Raw genomic sequence first — 27,599 nt, forward strand, 5'->3', positions numbered from 1 at the left:
ATGAAATCATTTTCGTAATGATTGAACAGCTCAGTGACATCCAAGGTTGTCTTACTGTTTTCCTTGTCCCAAAAAACCTGGGGATAGACTTCAAGATCATCAAATTTGAGTCAATAGTCATTTGGAGGTGTTGGCGACCATTTTTGACATAATAGGCCAACATCATTTTTAATGATCTTAATGTGTTCTTTGTCCCCCAAAACCTAGGAATAGACCCCAAGATACTTACATAATTATGAATTATGATCATTAAGACGTTTCTGTGGCCATCTTGAAAAAAACAATTTTCCGGGGGACCTACTTTGGTAAACTTTTAGTATGTTATACAGTACACTAAACCATGGGTTCCATGTCAGCCGTATATGCCGGTCGGGACCAAGGGCTCTGGAAAATGACCAAAACCGGATCAAGCCTGTAGGTCATTTTGCACGCCGGAAAAATAGCATATTTTGTGCTAAATCATAAAATCCCGGGATACGAAGAATCTCCGTGCGTGTCGTGATGTAAACTGTCAGGTATAATAAAATTAACAGTGTTCAATAGTCCACGAATGGACACCACTGCCAATTAATTATCCTTGTGTATATTGCTCTAATCACAATCAACTGAGGATCAACATAAAACAGATTAAAAGCTTAACGTTTAATCATTTTAATTAACTGAATTGTGTTTTTTAATTAGTACTGTGTGACCATTCTTAAAATCGAGTTGTTGTTACAGCATATTTGCTGACTTATTTACTGTATCAATATCAAACAAATTAAAAACTTTACTTTGATGTCTTCAATTGATAATTAGAGTTAATCATGCGAATGATATATAGCAGAAATGTTAGCATGCTTTACATCATTTCAAAATGTTGAAATTCCAAACCTCTCAGAATAACAAAATATAGTGAGATGATAACATTGTCGTCAATGAATCCGACCTCCCTTCTTCAACATCGGCCCACGAGGAAGACAGTTCCTTTCTGAAAAACAAAGTCTGTCTTAAAATCTCGTCAAAAACATTCCCGTGGTTAAGATGTAATATTCCTACACAAAGATGTATTGTCGGGTGTGTTTTTAATCCTTTTGTTTTCTTTTATGTAACAACTGATTGACGTTACTTTACTTGACACAATCAACTTTTTACGCTCGCTGGGAAAATTTTGAAGTGGAAGCCCTGCACTAAACCCTTCCAGAATCTGTTGAGAAACCTTTTGTAGCAATTTTTTGAGGGTTAAACTGTATTTTGACCTGACTACCACCACCAATTACAACATAGAAATACAGGGATAGAAATGTAATTTTTTCTCAGGGTGCCTTAAGGCACCCAATTTCAAATTTATGTGTGCCCTGACCAAATGAAGTGTGCCATCAGAGCATGAAGTGAGTGTTGTTTTTTAATTGAACACATTACAAATTTTGTACAGTTATTGTGGAAAATGTATTTTAATTATACACTCGCTATTTATCATCAACATTTGATTAACAAGTTCGTTCTTTATTTAGTTAAGCTGAATCTGTTCTGGAACCATATGCAGAGGTCCATCTCCTTGCACTCTTACCCCCTGTCATCCACCTTGTTATTGCCCCTTTGGGGTCATACTGAGAAAGTGGGGTTTTACACTGGGCAACTGTCATGAGCTGTGACAGTGTACATGACTTGAGTCTGGATCTCCAATCTGTCTTCACCCTGCTCATCATGGAGAAAAGGCAGCAGCTTCAGTAGTAGAGCCTGGCCCTCTTTTCTTTGACTTTTCGAGATGTACAGTCCTGTATGTATCATCAACCACTTCTTGGTCAACATCAGTCTCAGTCAGCTTTGCACAAGCAGTATGCATCCTGACTGGGATGAGATCAATAGAAGTGTCATTGTTCTGGAACACATCAGACAGCATTGCGCACACACCAAAATAGAACAGCATGAAGTGCATGAATAGAACCATTTCTTGAGATTTCAAACAATCCAGGATGTAGTTTGCTTTTGCGCTGGTGTCACCTTTATTAGCGAGGCTCACTTGTGAACAATGGGTGTATATGGCTACATAGTCAGTGTTCAGTGCTTTCAAGGCCCTGTGGCTATGTCCAGCCCACCTTGTCCCATATATGTTTACTGGCCTCAACACCTTAATGTTGAGGGCATTCCCTGTCTCCTGTAAACCGGTCCAGTTCAATGGAGAATAACGATAAAACTTGTAGACATTCTCCATTAGCTTTTCAAGAGAATTTACCAAGGACAAACTTTTTGCAGCATTTTTCATGGCCAACTCTAACCTGTGAGCTATACATGGAATTGTTATCACATATGGCACATCATTTTTTAGTTTTGCTGCCACCCTCCTTTTCTGCCCATCATGACTGGTGCTCCATCTGATGTGAAAGACAAAACATTTTCTTTCCAGTAAGGAAAGTTGCCTATCTCTGCCAAAGCTTTATCAATTGCTTGATATATCCCTGATGCATCTGCTTTTTCTAATCCCACAACACACAAATACTTAGTAACTGGTTTACATTCCATCTGTTCAATGTATCTCAAATATATGATTTCTTCTTCTATCACTGAGCTGTCAGTACTACTGTCACACAATATTGTAAAGCAACCCCTTTTACCTCTTGCATCATAGTGTCTGTTATGTCCTGTGCAATAAATTCCACAAATGTTTTTGCCTGCTTGTCACTGGCATAATTTGCCATGAGGTCTACATCAAAATTCACAGTTTGAAGTCTCAAGAGTTCAACAAATTCTGTAAAGGGCATTTCATGTTGAGCAAGATAAAAAGCTGTAATAAAAAGTTTGCTTAATTTTGCTGTCTCTTTTTCATTGAGATTAATTATTCCCTTTTCAATCTCTGACTGGTCTGGTTTAATTTCTGACGCATATTGGGCGCTAAGAGCAAGTATATGTTCATCATTTACCACATGGTTTTCCAATTTACTAGTTCTAAATCCACATGAACCTGTCAAAAAATGATTGGGCTTTCCATCTCGTCCCACCGGACGACCAAACTGCATACAAACTTTACAAAACAAAAGATTTTTTTCCTGGTCACAGACAAGCCATTTTTTGTATTTTGGCAGGGGCCAGTTTTGAGGAATACCACGGCTGGCATGTTTCTTGCCATCTAAATCTTCACTAACTTTTAATTGTTTTAAAACGTCCTCACTCGGAGTCTCACTCGTATCGTCACATTTATGTTTACCGGCAATCTGATTTTCATTAGGCCTACTTGTGTCAGGTGAGTTGCACTCAGCTGAAGTGGTGTTAAAACTCGCAAAGTTGGCATTATTAATTGTCTGAGGTTTAAAAAAACTTAAAATTGTTGTGACTGTTGGCTTCTCAGACATATTGTTATTGTCGTCTGCTACAGTAACTTGCTCACTCGCTGTCAATAGGACATTTATTCCCAGAATGCAATTCCAGATATCCTGTCATGCGCATTAGAAACAATCGACAGATTTTAGGTTCCCGAACGCTAATTGAAATTTTAGACGTTATGTGATTTTTCAGGCTTGCCCACAAGGCACAGCTGTTCAATTTCATCCGTTCCATATCAAATTTACCTGTGCGCTCGGCACGCAAATAAAGGGAATTTCGATCCCTGAAATAAATGAACCGGAAATACGTGTTTCTATTATTTCTACTAATTTTGAGTTTAAACTTCCAGAGTTAAATGCAGACGGGGACTTGCCGGTCGGATTGACGCTGACCAGTGGGAGAACATGAAGAAGCTATTTACTACTCATCGGGATGTATTTTTCTGTGGAGATAAGGATATTGCCTCGGTTTGAAAGTAGATCAGTCAAAAGTGGGAACAGTTTGCATTTAAGAACCAAGTTTTGTATAAAGTAGTTAATGATTCAATGCCATCAATAGAGAGTCTTTCAAATTCCCATCCTTTTCAGATCCTTGCTATTGATTTTACACTTTTAGAAAAATCGTCATCAGGAAAAGAAAATGTTTTGGTGATGACCGATTTGTTCACTAAATTTACACAAGCTGTTCCAACCAAAGACAAGAGATGTGATGTAAAATCTGAAATATATGGGGGTTGAATATTTTTTGATCAGGAATTTCTTTTTTACATGACTATGACTTCGATTCACATTAAACTGCATACCGATATCTCTTTTTGGTGACTGAGAGTTAAATTTCTTTACGTTTGGCTAATTGTTCAAGAAGGGTTATTTATCGTATACGAGTTTCTGAAAGAAGGGAAGCAAAAGATGAGAATCAAACATACCCTAATGTGAACATATTGGGAAGACATGTAAATCGGCAAAGAGCAGTTTTGTGTGAAAATATGACAACAACAATATAATAATATAATGGCTCTGACAATTTGTTTCGTTTCAGAAACCAACCGAAATTTTCTATGAGAAACAAAATAAAGTGTATACATTTAATAAAATATCAAGCTTTATTTAAATGAGGTGCTAAAAAAGGGAAAAAGACATTTATGCCATTATAAGACCAACATTGAACAGACCACAGTTTTCATCCACGTGCGCGCTGTACGTATCATTAAGTCTGTCATTGAGTCAACTGGCGTGGTTTCGAATCCCTGGTTGTACGTGACAAGGAGTAGGGTCGCCTGTCCAACCTCGTGGGCTTTCTCCGGGTCCTCCTGTTTCCTCCCACTGCTAAAGACCCCTACGCGCAAGCGATTTATGGAAATAGTTTGTGTCGAGTGGACGTCAAACCCCATTTCTCTCTCTCTCTCTCTCGTTGAACCTAATCATCCCCGAATAAACTGTCGCCTCTTACATAATTACATGTCTAAATTACATAATAAATATTGGATCCACTCGACCCGTAGTTTATTAGTACCGGGAGAAAAATAAAAAAGCTATTTCATACAATCGTAAACATGTGTTTAAATTTAGCTGTTCTTATAAAGCCCCTATTAAGTCAAAGCTTGGTACAGTGGACTCTGTCACATACGACCTCTGAATACTCTGGCAGACTGAAATCCAACATCATTTTCATGTCCCGATTTATTTCCTTATTATGTCAGCCAAAAAATCTTTGAGTAATCCGTACTTTGAATATTCCGAATTACAACATCAATCAGCCATCCCGTCACATGATTTGCATTGAATCAACACTGTATAATCCGGCCTTCAATCGGTATGAGTGAAGCCACAAAAGATTAACAAGCAATGACCAATAAGTTATCGGTGAGATTAAAACTCGCTCGCGTATGTCTTTGTTGATTACTTTGATAATTTTATAATCTCTTGTAAGACAGTTGTGACAAATACTCAAGAATACCCATAAATTTTCCCTCGAATTATTCAGTTGTAAAAATATTCCTAGCACATGTTGGAAACATTCGTTGCGCATGCCGATTGAACCTGAATACCTAAGTTTTTTCACCCTACGAATCTATCCGAAGTGTGTGATGACGTCCTGGACATAGAACGACAGATTATCAATGAACACGTGACACCAAAGACAAGTGTGCGATCATCTGAAGACGATGGAGAAGATAAATTAACGACAGACTTGACCTATTCAAAATTCTTACGCATGTTAAATGAAATAAAAATTAATGTAATAAAATTTTGAATGTACTGAAAGGTTTAGCATTTTTAAAGGGAATTAACATTCTGGGGATTCGAAGCTACATTATAATAATACTTCCGCTTTTCGAAGTTACAATAAAACTTCCGGTGATGAGAAAACTGAGTATTCCGACACTCTGCGTAATCCGACATATTGTAACGATCCCATACGATGTCGGATTTGACAGAGTCCAATGTATCTTGGATGCAAAGTCAACATTGCTTTACAACGTTTGGTCGAATAACAAGATGTGAAGACAAGTGGCTATATGAACATGTGTCAAAGATATTGGGTGACGTCGGTATTTTGCATGCAAAGACAAGCTGGTTACACAATGGGCTCATGTCCATATTTGCATTAGTGTTATTTGATATGTGAATTATCAGTTGTCATATGTGGGAATTACTTTTTTCTTGGATAGTCCTATTTACAACCCAGTTAAGAATCAATCATTTATAAATAGTAAATATAGCAGTGACAAAACTAATAAGGTTTCATTAATTGCGCGATTTTATATTTATAAATTTGCTTTCGAAAAAGATTTGTTAATCTGATGGAGGTTAGTCTGGATATCGGTAATAACGATACTGTGTGCGATCAATTTTAAGATACGTGCAGTTATAGTTTAGTGGTAAGCACGATAATATGTAAACAAATTAAACCCACAAAAAAGACAAATATATAAATAACTGCAGCCCGACTAATTTGGAATATAACTACAGCACATATAAATCCATGTATAAAGACCTACACTTAACAAAGACCGATCTGCGTAAAACACAGTCAAACAAGAAATCGCACAGTAAATTTGATTTAACACCTACGTGTCAGATAAAGCCCGTTAGTCCTTGATAAAACACCTTTGCTGCAGTAATAACACGCTTTCGAGAAAACTCACCAAACCAAGAATACACCCCGTTTAAGTCGTTTTTAACCTGTCCTTTAATTAACACACCCAGTACAGAAAACGCACCATCACGGAGATTTTCACCCCTAGCGATAATTAAATCACCTTGCAGTCAGTTTCTCACCCCTGTTAATTAACACACTGTATCTACAGATTTTAGCCTCGAGTATTAGATTTGTTGCGATAATTAGAATTTTACCGATATTTGCAGAAATCTACTAAATTAGGTAGAAAACTGTACCCTATTTGCACAAGACTCACCTTTGATACTTCTCAGTGGGTTTTGTCTTATAAATGAAGTTGTTTGAGTTTTGACACCTTGGTTTTAGTATGGAATGCTATTATTTTATTGTCAAATCAAAGAAACAAATTCTACATGTATACATAATATTACAGCATAAACTTGCATATAATTCGTTATTTGTATACAAATTATGAATGTTTTCAAAACAGTTGTAAGTAAATGTAGTTTGTCAATATTATCGATTATTGATCGGTGGATGGTCTGAGATTATTGATAATTGAAACCAGTGTGGATTGCCAGCAGTGTTTCACAACACAACTATTTTGGATGTGCGCCCATGGGGAATAAAAACTTTCACATGCATATTAAATTTTTTTATTGGGACACAATAACTCTCCTTCTAATTGAACTAGAATGTTTAAACTTGGTGTAGGTGTTTATTAGGTCAATGCCTTGATGGAGTTCGAAGATGAACATTTTCTGCTTAGGGTAAGCAGAGAAAAGCAATTTGATTGGTTGATGCTTTGGGACACGATAACTTTAGTTCTAATTAAGTGAGAGTGAGGACACTTGGTGTAAAGTTTTATCACATCAATAGTTCATTGGCCAATCACGCTATTTTACCGACATTTCGCCTAATAGGTTGGATACAGCTATGGCGGGTGTGGCAAAAGGCAGGGTAAGCTTACTCTTCCGGACACCTGTTACCACTGTTTGTCGTGTATTTTGTACACGAGGAGCAGTCCATTTGCTGATTACACTATTTAGTATTGAGCTTGAATACAATATTTTGCCTAGAACGTTTTTTAGGACTTCGAATTCTGTCTTATGGTTTGGATTGTTCGTACTTGGTTTTATTTTATTTATATCAATACCTTGACTAAGTTCGATAATGAGCATTTTCTGCTCAGGGTAAGCAGAGCGATAAGCAATTTGATTGATCTAGACTTTAGAACACATCCATCAAATGGGCACAAAACCAGACCCAACTTTTCTAGAGTAAAATTTTGCGTAGAATATGATGCTGAGTGGTAATCAGTCCGCCGTTGGGGCGTTTTCGAGATATTCGGAGTCAAGGGTCAAATGGGTTCATTTGCACTGAAAGTGAATGTGCGGTCATTCTTGTATCATGAAATTAAGCTGAAAATGATCGAAAGTAATCACACTTTCAATAAAAATGTAAACTTGCTAAATTCACCTTTGTTCTTTGTGACCCCAGAGGTCAAAAGGTCACATTTTCCGTTATAGCACTAGGAAGATTTAAAGTAATAATTGTTGGCGTAAAATATAAAAACTAAAGCAAAACCTGTTCTAATTAATAATAGGAACATTTAATTGAGGTAGAATGTTTGAACTTGATGTAGATGTTCATTAGGTGAATGTCTTGACTGAGTTCAATGATTAACATTTCGAGCTAAAGCTAAGCAATTTCATTGGTTGATGCTTTGGGACAAGATAACTTTGATTCTATCTGTTAGAGAGTGATGAAACTCAGTGTATAGTTGATAATGATTGCTTGATACTTTTGAAAAAAATAAATGTGCTATTACTTGTAATTACTTGTGTCTTCTATTTATTTTGAGATTTAGGTGGGGGACATCAGCCTCACTGTTGGCTTGTTATACTTCACTTGGGTATAAAAAAATTTATGTGTACTTGTCTCTGAAATTGTAGGCCTACATTGTTTTCTTATGTAAGGTAACAATTTTCTGTACATTAGATCTTTTGTGTTAGCTATTAGTATTCTTTTTTTATACGCCCACATTGAAATGTGGTCGTATACTGTCGTCGCCCCCGTCCGGCCAGCTTGTGGACGCTCTGGAGGCTAAAGTTAATATCCAATTGACTTTAAATTTAATACACAGTGTTTAAGGTCACAAGATGAAGAATCCTATTGATTTTCAGCGATTTCTGACAGTTACTACCATATCGTGAAATTTGTTGTTGATGCTCTAGAGCAGTGATTCTCAACCAATATGCAGCAGTGTGCCGTGAGATGTTCTTAAGTGTGCCACAAAATTTTGAACGGCACACTAAGAAAATGCAAAAAGCCACTTGATTTCAATTGAGTATTCACTGGTGTCTACTGGTACGTTCATAGCTGTGTTTTTCTATATTTAGTCATTCTATGTTTCTATGACTAGTCTGTGTCTACGGTTATATACTGTCTATGACATGCCATAATATTTTAATTTTGCAAAATTCAGATATTTTTTATATATATTTAGCCAGGTGTGCTGCTAATTTTTCATGTGTTCCAAGGTGTGCCATTGCCAAAAAAAGGTTGTGAATCATTGCTTCAATTCATTTTGTTTGTGAAGCTTTGTTTACATAAATACATTGTGTCATCCACGATAACATTTGATAAATAACCCAACAAATATAGCTATATACTAATCCATGGATGATTTAATTATGGGCACTTTAGAATCTTTTTTTTCCTTTAGCGTTAACATTAACACTGTTTATTTTGTTATTCATTGAGGGTGAATTGAAAGACTCTCTCGTGATATATTAAAATTAAAGTTCATAAAATACAATATGGTAAATATTTATTCGATGACAATGCAATTTGGTTTTGTTGAACGAAACAATCAATATTTCTTGGGTGGATGGATGACCGAATGGTTAGCACGTGCACGCAGTATCATTAGGTCTGTCATTGAGTCAACTGACGTCCTTTCGATTCCCCTGTTGTACGTGACAAGGAGTAGGGTCGCCGGTTTTTCCGGGTCCTTCGGTTTCCTCCCACTCCTAAAGACCCATACGTGCAAGCGATTTATTGAAATAAAATTGAACCATATGTTATTCCCAAAATGACCTAGTTTGTGTCGAGTGGACATTAAACCCCATCTCTCTCTCTCTCTCTCCCATCCGAATAAATATTGACTGTTCCTTGCCATGCCTCATTGACAAGGGGGAAACCAAATCTCCAGGTAATTTGTAGACCAACACTTGGATCGAACCCGGCACGTCCTTGTTAATGAGCCAACACCCTACATAATGAGTCACAGTGGATTCATCAAAATCAGTTAAGAAAACTGAAATCTGTAACTCAAAATGAAATGGAATGCTGTTTAACGTCCTACTGTTTTGCTCTGATTGGGCCAATGAAGACAAGCATGCACCATAAAGTGTGCTATGAGCAACATTTTGCCCGGACAGCGGCGCTACGGCCTAGTCTTATATCAAATTCCAACTGCCAAGGGATCTTTTACGTCCCTGCCGATGTGTACACGGGACCTCAGTTTTTCTTACCATCCGTATGACTAGACCACTGACAAGGGGGAAACCACGCCAGAAAATCCCCCTGATGAACTTTCTCGAGCAACACCGGGAGCGAACCCGCGACCTCTAGGTTAGCAAGCCAGCGTCTTGCTAACTTAGCCAATGTGGCTTCCTAGTAAGGTTTTCAAAGAATATTGTAAATCAAAACTTTAATAGTTTCATCTAAAAAGAATTGTCTTGGAATGTGAGCAAGGTTTCAGTGCCTAAAGCAATATCTCTACCCAGATCTCTGATTGCCTCCAGGTTACGATCTAGCCCTGTGATTATCAACCAGGGTGCCGCGAAATTTTGAACGGCACACTAAGAAAATGCAAAAAGCCACTTGATCCTTCACTGGTGTCTACTGGTACGTTCATAGCTGTGTCTTTCTTTATTTAGTTTGAGTCATTCTGTGTGTCTATGACTAGTCTCTGTCTACGGGTGTATGCCGTCTGACTTACCATGTTTTTATTTTGCAAAATTCAAATATTTTTCATATATATTTAGCCAGGTGTGCCGCTATTTGTTCATGTGTTCCAAGGTGTGCCGTTGCCAAAAAAAGTTTGACTGCTCTAGAGGCTAAAGTTAATATCCGACTGACATTAGAATTATACGCAGTGTTTTAGGTCATGATGATGAGATGCAGAAGTCTATTGATTTTCAACAATTTCCGATAATTACTGCTAGAGTTATGGCCCTTGATCACTTTGAATTATATTGTGGACACATTAGTGGCTAAAGTTAATATCTTATTGACTTTAAATTTATACGCACTGTTTAAGATGAAGAAGCCTACTGCCGGAGTTATAGCCCTTGACCTCTTTGAAAAATCTTGTAGGAGCTATTGAGGCTTGAGTTAATATTTGATTGACTTTAAACTTATACACAGTGTTTAAAGTCACGAGACAAAGAATCCTATTCATTTTCAACAATTTCCGATAATTACTGCCATATTTAAGGCCTTTGATCACTTGGAAAAATCTTGTGGACGCTCTAGAGGCTAAAGTTAACATAAATTGTTCAAGGTCATGACACAATTCTATTGTTTTATGATAATTACTTCATGGGTTATTACTCGTATTCAGATTTTCATGTGTTGTAAATGGTCTCACTGACAAAAGAAAAAAATATGCGACAACACTTGTTGACTGCCCAAACAATTTTACTGTTGTGGGCGTATGTTGCATTGCCTGGCAACCTGTCTTAATATAAGATAAGAGCTTTGTTGATGTTTATGCATGTTTTATTGTTAATGTCTCACTTCTTGCTGTCAAGTTACTAAAGTAAAAACAATGCATAAGAATTTTGAAATTTTTTTTTTTTACTATAGGCTATATAGATCAGTGATGGGATTTTAGCTGTATATTCTGGACTTGTCCGAACCTTTTTTCGAAACGCCCAAAATTGTCCGACTGGGAATATGCCCAATCGGACATCAAGACATGGTGAATAATATTCAAATTCCAAAATTAACATAGTGTACTGAGTGTATAACTACCGTGCAACTCGATTATCGTTGATAATAGGCTGGATTGGTTAGGTAATTAAGTGATCGACTATTTATCGTGTTATATCGTCTTACACACCTACCTTGATTAACTACTATTCTGCCTTGATTGGCTGACTTAATTCTTTATCGGACAATTCATCAAATCAATCCTGAACAGAAGTCATTGCTTCTCCTTTGTCGGACGATATATCAATCCAATAAGAGTGATTATAAACTTAATCTGATTAACACGTGATTTCTCCAGACCATTGTCTCACGTTTTAATCTCCTTTGTGTCGGACAATAACACGTAGAAATTAGTCATAGATGTCACATATCCTGATAGTATATAACACCTCAAATCAACATACATTGTAACCGATAGCTTGTCTGTGATATATTTTCGGTGGAAGCCGAAGTTAAATAAAGATATTTCACACACATGGCGCTTATAGAGTTCAGTAATTAAAATGAAAGTATAAATCTCGCGAGACACGTGAAATTAAGAGATGTATACGTGCTGAATTCAATACGCCTGATGTCCGAGGAAAGATTCTATTTTGACCCAAAAAATACGGTACTTTTGGGGGAGTTTGAAACAAACCGGCAGCAGTCGGCACGCTGCCAATTCTATAGTATTACGATGTCATGTAATTTTGTAGGAATATTATTGACATAAATTTGAATACCGTACGGGTTTTAAACATGAAATATAACGAGGTGCACCTATTTTTTTTTACATATGAATTTGAATATATTTAGTTGACACGTGATTCTTAATTGTGTTTTGAAAACGTCTGCTTAAATTACGGTAAGAGTTATGCCCCTTTATTTTCGGGAAAAAATGTCCGACATGAAATTTTTTGAAATCCCATCACTGATATAGATATTAAAGCTGTTTGATATGTATCTAATTCTAAGTAATTACTTGTAATCTGGTGTAGAAGATAAAATGAGATCTATAATGTGAAATTGGTAATGTGTAATTTTGTAGAGTAGTTATTTTGTTGAGGAAATCGTGTTTTATGAGTAAAATTAAAACATAAAATATAACTTTTCTTGCAGGTTTGTCAAAAGGAGTTGGTTTCATTCGCTTTGACACAAGGATAGAAGCTGAGCGTGCTATTCAAAAACTAAATGGTTACATACCAGAAGGTGCCACAGAACCTGTAACTGTTAAATTTGCTAACTCCCCTAGTTCAAATAAGAACATGGCAGCCATGGCTCCTCTAGCTTTGGCAACATATTTATCACCAACAAGACGATTTTATGGACCCATTCACCATCCAACAGCAACCAGTCGCTTCAGGTAAGAAATTTGGTTACCGTTAGCTTTTCATCCCACAAGTTTTTATACGCCTACATTTCCATGTGATGTACACTAATAAACATAATTTCTTCAGGAATGAAGAATTAATGACATCAAGTTATGACATAGTGTAGTATACAAATCAGAAATTTCCTTGATTCTGATTGGTCGAAAAGTGTGGTCGAATGGACAATAAACTACTTCTAAATTATCAAGGCGAATTAATGTGTATAAGTATTACAGTGTACTTTGTCGACATCCCTGTTTGTTTGTGGTCACAATTTTTATCTGATTTTGACGACACTTGAAATATAGTATTATAGGTCTATCTCCCAAAGATCTCGGTTCCTTTCGAAATTGGCATGTATCGGACCATAGGATTATGGCCCCTTATCGTACGAAAAATCACCTTTTTAATTTGTGGACACTCTAAGAGGTCACAATTTTCATCCGATTTTGATGAAACTTGAAATGCAGGGTTATAACCCAAAAATCGTGGTTCTTTTTGATATTCGGGCATTTTAGATCATAACTTTCTGAATTATGGCCCTTGATTGTACATAAATCACGTTTTTATAGGGTATTTTTGAGAATGTAAGCAGGAACTGCAATTTTCTGAACAAGAACTAGCTACACAATTGTAATAATGGTCTGCAATTAAAATAATAATGGCTAAGAACTCACCAATGATACAACAAAACTTTCAAAGTCATCTTGGTTGCCAAGGGCATAACACTGTGAAACTTGTATCGTTTATAATGGGGGTTATAGCGCTAAAAACTAGGTATATAGTTTAATTTCAAAACATCGTTTGAAAATTACAAACATGGTTTAATTAGTACTATGGCTTAACTTAATGGTACTATGACCAAGCATAATGACCAGTCAGTTTTAGATAGTATTTGAATTCTCATGGTTAATATAAATCAGGATAGAAGCTAATTAGTTAAGTATTTAATCCATTATTGTTTATTTATGTTAATGTCTCTAGTGATAATCCTGTATAGTATATGTTTTGATGTCAACACGTGAGCTTATCCAATTATAGTTAGAATATAAAAAGGCTAATGTACATCAATAGGCAAGTCATTAGGTCACCTGACTTAGTAGCAGCTACGTCGGTCATCCACTGTGCTGCAGGTATACATTGTATGTATTGAATTATTGTCATTTGTAAGATATAAGTTCCAGTAATTAAAAGTTTTAAAAACCGTTCCAGACTTATTAGTTATTGAAGAACCTAGCGGTTATAGTACAGCGTTTAATTTCTCCAAAAGGGGTTTAGAAATGGCCGACCGTTAACTTATCTCGAGATGTGTATAGAAATAAGACCTGCTTAATTTATCTACTATGTTGAATTATTAGATGAATCGTTTATTTTCCCATGAGCCGTCTATCTGATCGGTTCATTTTGATTACGATTATTTGCATATGAAGTGCGAATAAAAATGGTGAATGTTTAAAAAAAAGCACCTTACCGTGGTCCTAGTATTATTATCCATTATCATTATCCATTCAAAATAGTAATTCCGCCATTGACAAATATATCAAAAAATCGGTAAATCACGTCCCAGGTAATTATTATACATTTTGAAATCGGTAAATCTCATCCCAGGTAATGTATCTTCTTTAAATTGCAAATGAATTAATTAAGTTTTCCACCAGTACACGTTTACAGAAGTCAACCTCGCGATGTACAAATGCACAGCGATAATCTCGTGAGACGAAGGAAAATATTTATTAACTTGAAACATGTTATTAAAAGACTCCACCAAACGATAAACCGTTAGTTGCACTTATGGTTCTTTGATAATCATCGTTTCTGGTATAGTAATATATTTGTTAAAAAAGAATAACATGCCTATGAATTTATTTGAAAATGACCTACACAAAAACAAAAGTAAATATTTACACGGCATGCACTCTAGACCCTAGAAATTGTTAACAATAACCTGTAAGCTGCATGTTGATGCATACCTCGACAAGCTTCTCGTAGATGGCAGTACCAATCGATAAATAAGTGCGTACAAAGCAAGTTTGTTTTTTTTTGGTGGAAAATATTAGAAATAGCAACGATCAAAGCTGATTAACCGATAATTCGCATCTTATTATATTATGTGCAAATAAACCTTACAGTTCTTTGGTGGACCAGGAAAACCGCGAGGTGTCAATCATTGAGAATGCCGGCCGCGTGTTGATTGCAATTAATCCGTTTTATGAAATAACATTAGCAGTCCACGGTCAATCAAGCTCGTTTACTATTTGATAAAAGAAAAACAACAAAGTATTACTAAATATACACAAATTTTCAAATGTTCCAGCCGGGTATACCGAATATACCAATGCTCGCCGATGAAACAAAATAAGAGAACTAGCGAGTGTTAATCGCAGTCTCAACAATCGCCGATCAATTGAATATAAAACAAAAGACAACTATCAGTCTCACATAAAACGGAAAACACAAACAGCTGTTATTATATATCACATATATGTGGGTTTCAATAAACCTAACCCTAACCCTCATAATAGATATCGGTGGACTGATGAACCCTAACCCTATCCTAACCCAGCCCTAACCCTAATAATAAATATCGGTGGACTAATGAACCCTAACCCAACCCTAATAATAGACTATAGAGTTTTATCTTAAATAAAATTAATAGAATCCTCTGTAACATACTGGTAATACGTGATGTAAATTGTAGGAGGTGTGTGTGTGTGGGGGGGGGGGTAGGTGCTATTCGTCGTAGCCTGTTCATAATTTAGCCATGACAACGGCACCTATTTTGTGTGAAAATCCAGATTGGTTGAGTCCCAATTGTAATTGTTCTTTAATAATGAGGTCAACTGATTATTTACTGACGATTCAGAATAAAAGTATTGTCTACAAGACTACGACATGGTAACAATTTGTTGTTAAAGGGGCTTCTATTATAGTCAATTATCAATTCCTTTTGATGGCACGTGTGAATTCACGTAATATGGAAACTTGATTGACAGTATGCATTGACTCAGACTCTTTGGTGCCGAAATGAAAAGGTCATCACGGTATTATCCGACTGATACATGTTAATGTACATGTTGTGACTGTGAGGCCCGTCAGATATTACAAGAGTCTGGAATGGTTCTTCAAATCTTTAATACTGGAAACTTATAATAACAATTATCTACATACACTTGCAGGACCACGGATAACCGACTAGTACCTTATGCTACTAAGTCAGATAGACCTAAATGACTGACGTATCAAGTACAATCACATATTTATATGGAATTACTTCTAATCACTTGGCTAAATCAAGTGTTGACATAAATAAGCATTGATGTAATAATGTACAATATAAGAAATAAAACAATGGTAAATAAAACAATTAATAGATTAATCATACGATTGGCATGTTCACGAGACAGGCTATAAGCAGTTACTTTCTGTCTATAACAGTTTTATAAACTTTCTGTCTATAACAGTTTTATAAACAATAAGGAATTATAATAAATTAACATGTCATTAGCATTACATAACATTTCATCATTGGCTAGTCACCTTTTAATAGCACACATACAATTAATGTTTTAAAGTAATAGAATATTTATTGTCCCGAGAGTTTAAATAAATTCAATTTGAAGGCTTTCACTTTTAAAATTAATAATGCATTATCTTAAATATTCAAGATTTAAATTATACTATAACCTGCACGGTTATAATGTGTTCAGCAATGTGTGCTTAAAAACAGGAGATGAGCATTTAATTCATTTGTGATTTAAATCCCAAGATATATTACTTCAGGTGTTATTTACCGATTTACAATGCATTATGTAACTTATTTGTCAGAATGAGAATAGCTATTTTAATGGAAAAAACTTTTGCCCACGGTAAGACCAGCATCTAATCTTTGAAATTTTCGTAATTTGAATGAGTTTGAAAGTCTTAGAAATGTCGAACATATTGACTAAGTGATGTATCGGTACAGCCATAACTCTGTTTATTTTATTATTTAAAAGCCTGCCAATGTTTGATAATTGATATTTTTCAACATGTCAGTAAAAACTGCGTGTCTAACCGTGTTAAATTAACAATCTTTTTTTGCATGCCGTGTTAGCTGATATTCGACTACGATATGACCTCAGTGCAATCGCATGATAAATAAATCTATTTCAAACCAGCTACGGGTGTGCTGACTGTACATGCGTGGAAAGTCTGACTTCTTAAAATTCGCGGGGGATCTGTCAAGCTAATTTCCGTGGTGGTTTAAAATAATCACAGAGTACGGCGGTTTACTCATATTTGCTGAGGAAATTTAGAGTGGGATTTTGAGCGTGACCAGAGCGGATTGATTAATTGGCGCCTGCAATTATTCATTTCCGCCTAGGCCCGACTTCGGGGAAATTTAGTACTTCTGGCAGACTTGTACAGCATTATCTGGGATGTGATTTACAGATTTCCAAATCTGTGATTTACTGATTTTTGATATATTTCTCAATGGCGGAATTACTATTTTGAATTGATAATAATACTGCGACCACGGTAAGGTGCCTTTTTTAATATTCACCATTATTATTCGCGCTTCATATGCAAATAATTGTAATCAAAATTAACTAATTTTGCAATTTTCAAATGATTATTATCAATTATCAAACGATGTTTTGAAATTAAACTCTATACCTAATTTTTAGCGCTATAACCCCCATTATAAACGATACCAGTTTCACAGTGTAAGTTACTCCTCTTTAGTCACGATTAGCAGGCCTGGAACTATTTCAATCACCGCTGACACTGCTGGCCCAAAACACCCTAATAGGACTAATTTGCTATTCTTTCAAAAATCTTTAAACTTTAAAAATATTATTTTGGCAATATCCAAATAACATTTTCTTTCATAATTCATTTGCCAGCAACTCAAGACTCAAGCACTTTAAATTTGCAGGAAAACGAGTGCAGCCTAAATGTCTATTGAGAAAATTTCAAAAATGAAAGGAAGCACATGGCCAAATAACGACTTTTTATACGTCCGTCCGGCATCCACAATTGCTTGTGGACGCTCTAGAGGCTAAAGTTAATATCCGATTGACTTTAAATTTATACACAGTGTTTAAGGTCATGAGACGAAGAAGCCTATTGATTTCCGATAATTACTTCCAGAGTTATGGCCCTTGATCACTTCAAAAAATCTTGTGGACGCGCTAGAGGTCAAAGTTAATATCCGATTGACTTCATATTTATACACAGTGTTTAAGGTCATGAGACAAAGAAGCCTATTGATTTTCACCGATTTCCGATAATTACTGCCAGAGTTATGGGCCTTGATCACTTCAAAAACTCTTGTGGACGCTCTAAAGGTCAAAGTTAATATCCGATTGACTTCAAATTTATACACAGTGTTTAAGGCCATGAGATGAAGAAGTCTATTGATTTTCAGTTATTTCCAATAAATATTGCCAGAGTTATGGCCCTTGATCACTTTGAATAATCTTGTGGACGCTCTAGAGGCTAAAGTTAATATCCGATTGACTTTAAATTTATGCACAATGTTTAAGGTCATGATAATTACTGCCAGAGTTATGGCCCTTGATCACTTTGAAAAATCTTGTGGACGCTGTAGAGGCTAAAATTATTATCTGATTGACTTTAAATTTGGATAATTACTGCCAGAGTTATGGCCCTTGATCACTTTGAAAAATCTTGTGACGCTCTAGAGGCTAAAGTTATCATCCGATTGACTTCAGATTGGTACACAGAGTTTAAGGTCTTGAGACAACAAGAAGATTGATTTCCAATGAATCTTTATGACTTGAACAGCTAAATCCATGATGTTAAAAGTTTTGTATACTAAACATTAGCATGGGACAGAACTTTATAAAAACCAAACAAATTCTAATGGTTTTCTGATAATTACTTAATGTTTCATTACCGAAAAAAGTAAAAATATGCGACAACTCTTGTTGACTGCCCGGACGATATAGATGCTGTGGGCGTATGTTTCGTTGCCTGGCAACCTATCTTTAAAATAGGTGTAAAAATGTTTCATAGATAGTTCCGAAGAAAATCGCTAAATATTCGAGCTCAGGGCTCGAAATTCGTTTTTTCGATCGAATATAGGCCAAAGTGCAACCTTGATCCAAGGCTAAAGATTGAAAATTCAAGGCCAAGTCATGAATTATATTATCAGCTTATTTAAAAAGTTTTAATATGTGATATGTAAATCTGTTTATTGCAGGTCTTTTTTTATCAGTTAAAATGTTGTTACAGGCCCGGCTATCACATCACGCTCGACGTTCAGTATTTCAGGCCTTCACGTAATAGGAGCGTGATCGCTCTCACTCTCCTGGACGTGCCTGGATGTCAGTCAAGGTGCACTTTTTTTTAGCTCTCCTCAATGTCTAAATTGACTCCCCTCAAAGAAAATAATCAGGAAAAATATACCGGTAACGAAAAATACTGTCAATATCGACATTCAACTTGCTGTCGGCTACAATAACAGTCATACCTTGGTGAGAATCGGCCATCCAGTTCATAATCCGTGTAATTAGCACATTTAACGGTTATTCATAACAGGTCCAGTAAGTTTCCTTTGTAACAAAAACTGCATGGTGAAGGAAGACATCTCGCTCAGCATGGATTGTGAATCTCCGGATTCGCGTCCTGTTTTTGACGCTCGATCCATACGAATTCTAGGTAGATATTGATATAATAATTTGATAATACATTTTATGGTTTCACTGACCCGTTGTTAGTTAAATTTAAATATTCATTAAATAATTCCTGATAGAACACTGCATATCCAGAGAAACAGATATTAATAATATATTTTTCCGTCAGGATCTCCAATACTTTCAGATTCCCAATAACACTTGACATGCATTGGTTGGAATTAGGTCAATAAACCAGCATTGCCAGATTTGGTTTTAAATAGTGTTTTAGTTTTATTGTCCCCCACCTTTCGAAGAAAGCAGAGGACACAATAACACTTTCTAATTGAGCAAGAATGTTCAAACTTGGTGTAGGTGTTGATTAGGTCAATGCCTTGATGGAGTTCGAAGATGAGCATTTTCTGCTTAGGGTTAAGAGAGATAAGCAATTTGATTGGTTTATGCTTTGGGACATGATAACTTTGGTTACAAAGAAGTGAGAGTGATGAAACTCTGAAAATTGATTCATTATATCATTACCTTGACTAAGTTCGATGGTGAGAATTTTCTGCTTTGGCTAAGGAGTTTGACTGGTCAAGACTTTTGGAACATAACAACTCTGTTTTTAATTGAGGTAGATGTTCATTAGGTGAATGTCTTGACTGAGCTCAATGATTAACATTTCCTGCTAAAGCTAAGCAGAGTTTATCAATTTCATTGGTTGATGCTTTTGGACAAGATAATCTTGATTCTATCTGATAGAGAGTGATGAAAATTAGTGTATAGTTGATCATCAGTTTAATTGCTTGATACTTTTGAAAAAAAATAAATGTGCGATTGATAATGTGTCATCTATTTATTTTGGGATTTCGACGTGGGACATTAACCTCAGTGTTGGCTTTTTCATTTTTATACGCCCACATTGTAATATGGTCGTATATTGTCGTCACCCTGGTCCGTCCGATTGACTTTAAATTTACACACAGTGTTTAAGATCATGAGACAAAGAAGCCTATTGATTTTCAGTGATTTCCGATAATTACTGCCAGAGTTATGGACCTTGATCACTTTGAAAAATCTTGTGGACGCTCTAGAGGCTTAAGTTAATATCAATCATTTCCAATAATTACTACCAGAGTTATAGCTCTTGATCACTTTGAAAAACTTGTGGACGCTTTTAATATCCGATTGCCTATAAATTTATACACAGTGTTTAAGGTGCCTATAAATTTATACACAGTGTTTACGTTCATGAGACAAAGAAGCAGGGCTAGAAATTCATGTGAATATTCGAATCTGATTCGCGCAAGGATTCTCGCAACAGCTTACGTTGCGAATCTACATGGATTCGTGTAAAAAATTTCTAAAAAAAAAAAAAATCTTGGAGAATTGTCGAGTCTGACTGTTGAATGTCGGTCAGTATCGGCTGTGTCGGTTTTAGCCGACTGACATTTAATCTGGTGGATTGGTAAAACAATGAATCCATCATTCATAAATCAATCTACTTTTGGCTAAATTACAACAGGGTAATTATTACTTGTTAATAAAAAAAGACAATCAACTTGCTTGTCGGCTACAACAACAGTCATACCTCATATGGTTCTTAATCCGAGCAATTAGCACTTAATGGTGATTTTTCACAATCCGGCAAAAAAAAATAAAACACACTTGCTGATAATTCATAAAAGGTTCAGTAAAATACTCCACGTGGCGAATAAAGACGATCTCGGCATGGTTTGCGAATCGCACGTCTTCTACGCTCCGTCCGTGTGAAGTGCAGGTACAGGTAGATATTAAAATAATAACTGGATCATACATTGATGGATTCACTGACCAGTTGTTAGGTAAATTTAAATCTTCATTGAATATAATCCCCTGATAGAACATATTGGTTTCATTTCATATTCGCGCATAGCAGATCGTAACTTCCTGAATTATGGCCTTTGATTGAACAAAAAATCACGTTTTTAGCTTGTGTCCCTGTAGAGGTCACAATTTTTATCACAAAAGTGTGAATATATCACCATTACACACTAAGATCTTGGTTCCTTTTGAAAATTGCGGATACCCGAACTTAACTTCCTGGATTATGGCCCCTGATTGTTCGAAAAATCACATTTTTAGCTTGCTTATTCTCTAGAGGTCACAATTTTTTTCCAATTTTAAAAACCGTTTAAATACATCACCATTCCACCATAATAAAGGTTTAATTTGAATTTCGGGAAAATTGAATTAAAACTGCCCGAGAAAATGGACGCTCTTTGTATGCAAATTGTGTAGAAGTGTGTAATACGAAGGTTGTGGGCCCTCTTAGAGGTCACAATTTTTATCTGATTTCGATGAAACTTAAAACATATCTTTATATCCCAAAGAACTGTCCCTTTTGATATTTGCACATTTCAGACCATAACTTTCTGGATTATTGCCCCTGATTGTACAAAAAATCACGTTTGTTTTTAGCTTGTTCTCTATTAGGAAGTGCAGGGGGACTGCACCACACAAAATTTACATAAGAACAAATACACAGACAAGACATCATACTCAGGAAAAACACAGACAGACAATTCAAAAAAAGTGAATGGATCCGGGGGCTAGCCGTAAGCGTCCACTGCGCTGTACACAGACTTCACTCAAATTTGAAAACAATCAGGAATACAACCCAAAGAAACCATTGTGCAATGCCAGCATGAGTCATGATCTGCTATATACTACACAAAATACGAAAGTAGGCATATGTAGTAAAATTCAACACACAAGTAATCACATCGGTTAAATGTATAAAAAAGTAGTCTAAACCTAAATGCTCTAAAAACAATCAAGAAACGTTTCAGTATTCAATACATATAGGGCACATGTTCCATCCGTCACAAAAATAAAAACGGAATACAAAGAAGCAAATAGGAAATGTAGGCTGAGTGGCGACGTTAATTTGGGAATGACGTCATATCTTAGAAGGTGATAAAAAATCACAATAATAAGGGCGATAATCCAGATAAAATAACGTTAAAAGCTTAAGATCTATAAGTTTTAGCGACTAATCAGAATTATTAAACATACATTATGCAAGAGTTAAATCTGTCTATTGCAGGTCTTTCTTTAGGCCTGAAATGTTATCTAAATTATTAATCAGACATTAATTAACCCATCCAGGCCATAATCAACTCTAGATGGCAGCGCTAGCCTGCAATCTTTAGTGGATTGTAAGCCGATTTACTGCATAACTTTCCTTCTCGATTAAACGATTAAATGGATAATCGAGACTATGCTGTTTATCGTAATGACTTTAGTAATGATGACCAAGGCTTATGGGAATTTCAGTCGCTTAGTTCTCGGTTCATCGTGGATCAATTTGAATGACATGTTCACCAAATTGCCTTTACATTATCTAGTTTTTATACGCCCACATTGAAATGGGGTCGTCACCCCCGTCCGACCATCGGTCCGGCGTCCACAATTGCTTGTGGACGCTCTAGAGGCTAAAGTTAATATCCGATTATACACAGTGTTTAAGGTCATGAGACGAAGAAGCCTATTGATTTGCAGCGATTTCCGATAATTACTGCCAGAGTTATGGCCCTTGATCACTTCAAAAAATCTTGTGGACGCTCTAGAGGCTAAAGTGAATATCTGATTTACTTTAAATTTATACACAGTGTTTATGGTCATGAGACGAAGAAGCCTATTGATTTTCAGCGATTTCCGATAATTACTGCCAGAGTTATGGCCCTTGATCACTTCAAAAAATCTTGTGGACGCTCTAGAGGCTAAAGTGAATATCTGATTTACTTTAAATTTATACACAGTGTTTATGGTCATGAGACGAAGAAGCCTATTGATTTTCAGCGATTTCCGATAATTACTGCCAGAGTTATGGCCCTTGATCACTTCAAAAAATCTTGTGGACGCTCTAGAGGCTGAAGTTAATATCCAATTTCCTTTAAATTTATACACAGTGTTTAAGGTCATGAGACGAAGAAGCCTATTGATTTTCAGAAATCTTCTGGACGCTCTAGAAGCCAAAGTTAATATCCGATTGACTTTAAATTTATACACAGTGTTCAATGTCATGAGACGAAAAAAACCTATTGATTTTCAGCGATTTCCGATAATTACTGCCAGAGTTATGGCCCTTGATCACTTTGAAAAATCTTTTGGACGCACTAGAGGTCACAGTTAATATCCGATTGACCTTAAATTTATACACAGTGTTTAATGTCATGAGACGAAGAAGCCTAATGATTTTCAGCGATTTCTGATAATTACTGCCAGAGTTATGGCCCTTGATCACTTTGAAAAATCTTGTGGTCGCACTAGAGGTCAAAGTTAATATCCGATTGACTTTAAATTTATACACAATGTTTATGGTCATGAGACGAAGAAGCCTATTGATTTTCAGCGATTTCCGATAATTACTGCCAGAGTTATGGCCCTTGATCACTTTGAAAAATCGTGTGACGCTCTAGAGGCTAAAGTTATCATCCGATTGACTTCAGATTGATACAGAGTTTAAGGTCTTGAGACGAACAAGTATATTGGTTTTCAATGAATTTTTATGACTTGAACAACTAAATCCATGATGTTAAAAGTTTCGTAGACTAAACATTAGCATGGGGCAGAACTTTATAAAAACCAAACAAATTCTAATGGTTTTCTGATAATTACTTAATTAGTTGTTAGTCTTAATCAGATGTTAATGTATTATAAATGTTTAATTACCGAAAAAAGTAAAAATATGCGACAACTCTTGTTGACTCCCCGGACGATTTAACTGCTGTGGGCATATGTTTCGTTGCCTGCCAACCTATCTTTAACTATTATAGTGAGAACTGCCAACTCATTACCGAATCTCCCATAATGTATCTTTAAGTTATGCTGTATCATAAAGTCTGTCATTGAGTCAACTGGCGTGGTTTCGAATCCCCGGTTGTACGTGACAACGTGGGTTTTCTCCGGGTCCTCCGGTTTCCTCCCACTGCTAAAGACCCATACGCGCAAGCGAATTATGAAAATAAAATTGAACCATATGTTAGTCCCGAAATTACCTAGTTTGTGTCGAGTGGATGTTAAACCCTATTTCTCTCTCTCTCTCTCTTTAAGTTATGTAATTGTACAATTTTTAATATATTAATATAATACCCCACACAAGAAATGCAAAACAGCAGGCCACGAAATTTCAAATTTTGGCGTAACTAGAAAAATGTTTGCGGGTTTATGCTCTGCGTAACCATTTTTTGGGGTTACGCCAGATGACCATTGCGTAACCAATTGGTTACATAAAATGGTTGCCCTATTTTCATGTTTTATCCAGATCTAAATGGTGCTATTATTCATTTAATAATAGAATAAAACATTAGAAAAAATTGTTCCACTTCACTAAATCCCTATATTTTAATAATTCTTCTATCAATCGGCTTTTTCAAACATCAAGCGGCTGATGTACGTAAATGATGGCTACTCAGTTAATTGGTCACGGTTCGGTTGCAGAGGGGAATCAGTTCCAAAATTTACTAATGGATTTTCATTTTTATATCATATCTGACCTTTAAAAACCAGGAATGGTAGCTACCACATTGTTTTCAGTCACTGAAGACTACATGCGTACTTCATATATTACACTTGTCATTTGCAATCATTCATACAAGCAGGTAGCATGAAATAGCCTCACCCATAGGTAGCGACTGATTGACAAACAGTATTTAATAACCTTGGCACTCTTCGGCCTGCAGCCAAAATTTCTAGCTTGCTTAGAAACACAATTCCGCTACATGGTCCTCCCAAATAAAGAAACTATACATTTTTGGAAAGCTTATAAAACCAGGAACACAAATCCAGAGAGTTCCAAGCAAAAAGTCTGCACTAACTCGATTTAGGACCAGATGAAAATTGTGATAATTGTCAAGTAAATGCTATATTTATACCAATAATTGTGAAGTTGACATAAAATTAAATATTGGCAAAAACACCTGATTCCTTCATCCTAGACAGAGAATATTCTATTGGTTAAATTTTGATTTAAACCAAAATGCAGAAAACATAATGGACAAGGGAACATTATCTCCCTTTCTGTCAAATGTTTGCAATTAGTAACAGTATTTCAGGTGCGTGTTGACTGCTGTATGCACAAGACCATGTGTGAGTACTCAAGCCCAATATTTAATATCGTTAGTCGTTGTCATCATCACTGTCACTACATGTATAAACATCAACTTTGGTTTCTTTAACAGTCTTTCTGTTTCATTTTCACATTTACTACACTTACACAGATTAGATATGTTCATGTACAAGACAACCCTGGTGCGGTATCCCTCTCTCAGTGTGGTACGGGATGGGAGTGGGCTGGAAGGATAATGCCCAGTCGTTCGGATGGGAGGGAAAACAATAGTTTAAACAATATTTGATTCAACAAACTGAATCGGATTGAACAACAGGTAAGGGGCTACATGGGTGTAGGGGGCTAATCTCAGGGTGGGGGTGGGTGGCTGAGCCTATTTGCCTGAAAAATTTGTCACCCAAATTTTCTGAATGAATCAATCATTAACTAAAATGAATTTTCCACAAAGCTGTGATGGTTGTTTATTTTGAATTAATTACACAAAGATACAATTATATTATTATTTCCATGAAATATCGTCGCGTTCCCGATTCTCTGAAGCTTGTGCCCGAAAAACTGAAATACATTGCCCGAAAAATGGACGGTTCAACGAATCTTCATATAAGCTCCCCCAAAACAGTATTTCTACTAATATATATGTATATGTAAACTTTAAGTTCAGATTAGATTTGGGGCTAAATTCCTACCAAATATTTGAATTGAAACGAAGCATCTATATGTAATTTTCTCATAAAAATAGATATATGTCAAAACCTAAATAATACTGTAAGTGAGTGGCAATTGTAATGAAGAGAAAAAAAATCAATCGTCATAATAAAGATGTACACACGCCTGCCATACATTACGGTCTACTCTTTATTTCGAATTTAAAGTTCTTTTACGTGCACGTCAACGTGTGCACGGGACCTCAGTTTTATATTCCATCCGAATAACTGGACGCTGCCTATCACAGCCCCCCACTTCCTGCACCACTGCAGGGAAACAACCCTGGAAAGTTTGGGGAACTGTCCAGGTCAACAAAGGGATCAAACCCCAGACTTCCTGATTAGTGAGCCACGGACAAGGAGAAACATACTAGATGTACACGTAAAATGCCCCCCCACACACACACACACACTCAAACAATACTGTATGACGTACGCCCATCTTTATTATACCGGTTGGTACAGAACAGTAAGACATTAAACTCCATTTGATATTTTTTCTCTTCATTATAATATTGTCACTCCCATTACGGTATTATTTAATTTTGGCCATATCTATTTTAGTGAGAAAACTAAATATCTGTAGATGCTATGTTTCAGGTTAAATATTTGTTAGACCTTTAGCTTCAAATTCTATCTGAAAAAAGGTTGAACTTATATAGGCCCTTGTGTCTGTAGTTAAATCCTTTTACTCTTATCAATAATTATTGATATTTTCCATAAAGGGAGATAACGCCTTTTACATAAATGGATTTCCGAAATTCTGTATGTTTCCTTGTCCATTATGTTTTCTGCATTTTGCTTTAAATCAAAATTTAACCAACAGCATATTCTTTGCATAGGATGAAGACATCGGGTATTTTTGCCAATATTTAATTTTATGTCAATTTCACAATTATTAGTATAAATATAGCATTTACTTGACAATTATCACAATTTTCATCTGGCCCTCAATCGAGTTAGTACAGACTTTTTGCTTGGAACTATCTGGATTTGTGTTCCTGGTGTTATAAGCTTTCCAAAAATGTATAGTTTGTTTATTTTGGAGGACCATGTAGCGGAACTTCACGCTACAAATTTTGGCTGCAGGCCTATCTATACACAAAGTCTCAAAACGAAACAGAATAGTTTGATGTCATGAAATAATATCAAAATAGACAGGAGAGTAAAATCGTTCACACTATCGGTCGAGCGATGCCGGAGTGGGTCAAAGTTGACAACATACATACGGGTCATTGGCATGGCTATACTGAAAACTGAAAGAACGTGTAGTAAATTCTTTTTAAATATAGCTGACATGTTAAATAGTCAAACTTATTTCTCATTTTGTGTTTGAAAATCCAAAGGTACGCTTTCAAATATTTAAGGCATAACTAATCATTTAAAGAAT

The 27,599-nt window shown here is 35.9% G+C and overlaps 1 protein-coding gene across 3 annotated transcripts in view; it reads left to right on the forward strand.

The window, feature by feature from the left end:
* The window catches only part of LOC126817160 (ELAV-like protein 1), a 197,990-nt gene that overhangs the window by 145,510 nt on the left and 24,881 nt on the right, over window positions 1–27,599 (forward strand). For all 3 annotated transcript variants that reach the window (XM_050544009.2, XM_050544006.2, XM_050544007.2), the window contains exon 5: window positions 12,523–12,766. In XM_050544009.2, the coding sequence (XP_050399966.1) occupies window positions 12,523–12,766 (244 nt within the window). The remainder of the gene's footprint in view (window positions 1–12,522; window positions 12,767–27,599) is intronic.

The sequence above is a fragment of the Patella vulgata genome, chromosome 4, assembly GCF_932274485.2.
Source record: "Patella vulgata chromosome 4, xgPatVulg1.2, whole genome shotgun sequence".
In the NCBI taxonomy this organism is placed as follows: Eukaryota; Metazoa; Mollusca; class Gastropoda; family Patellidae; genus Patella; species Patella vulgata.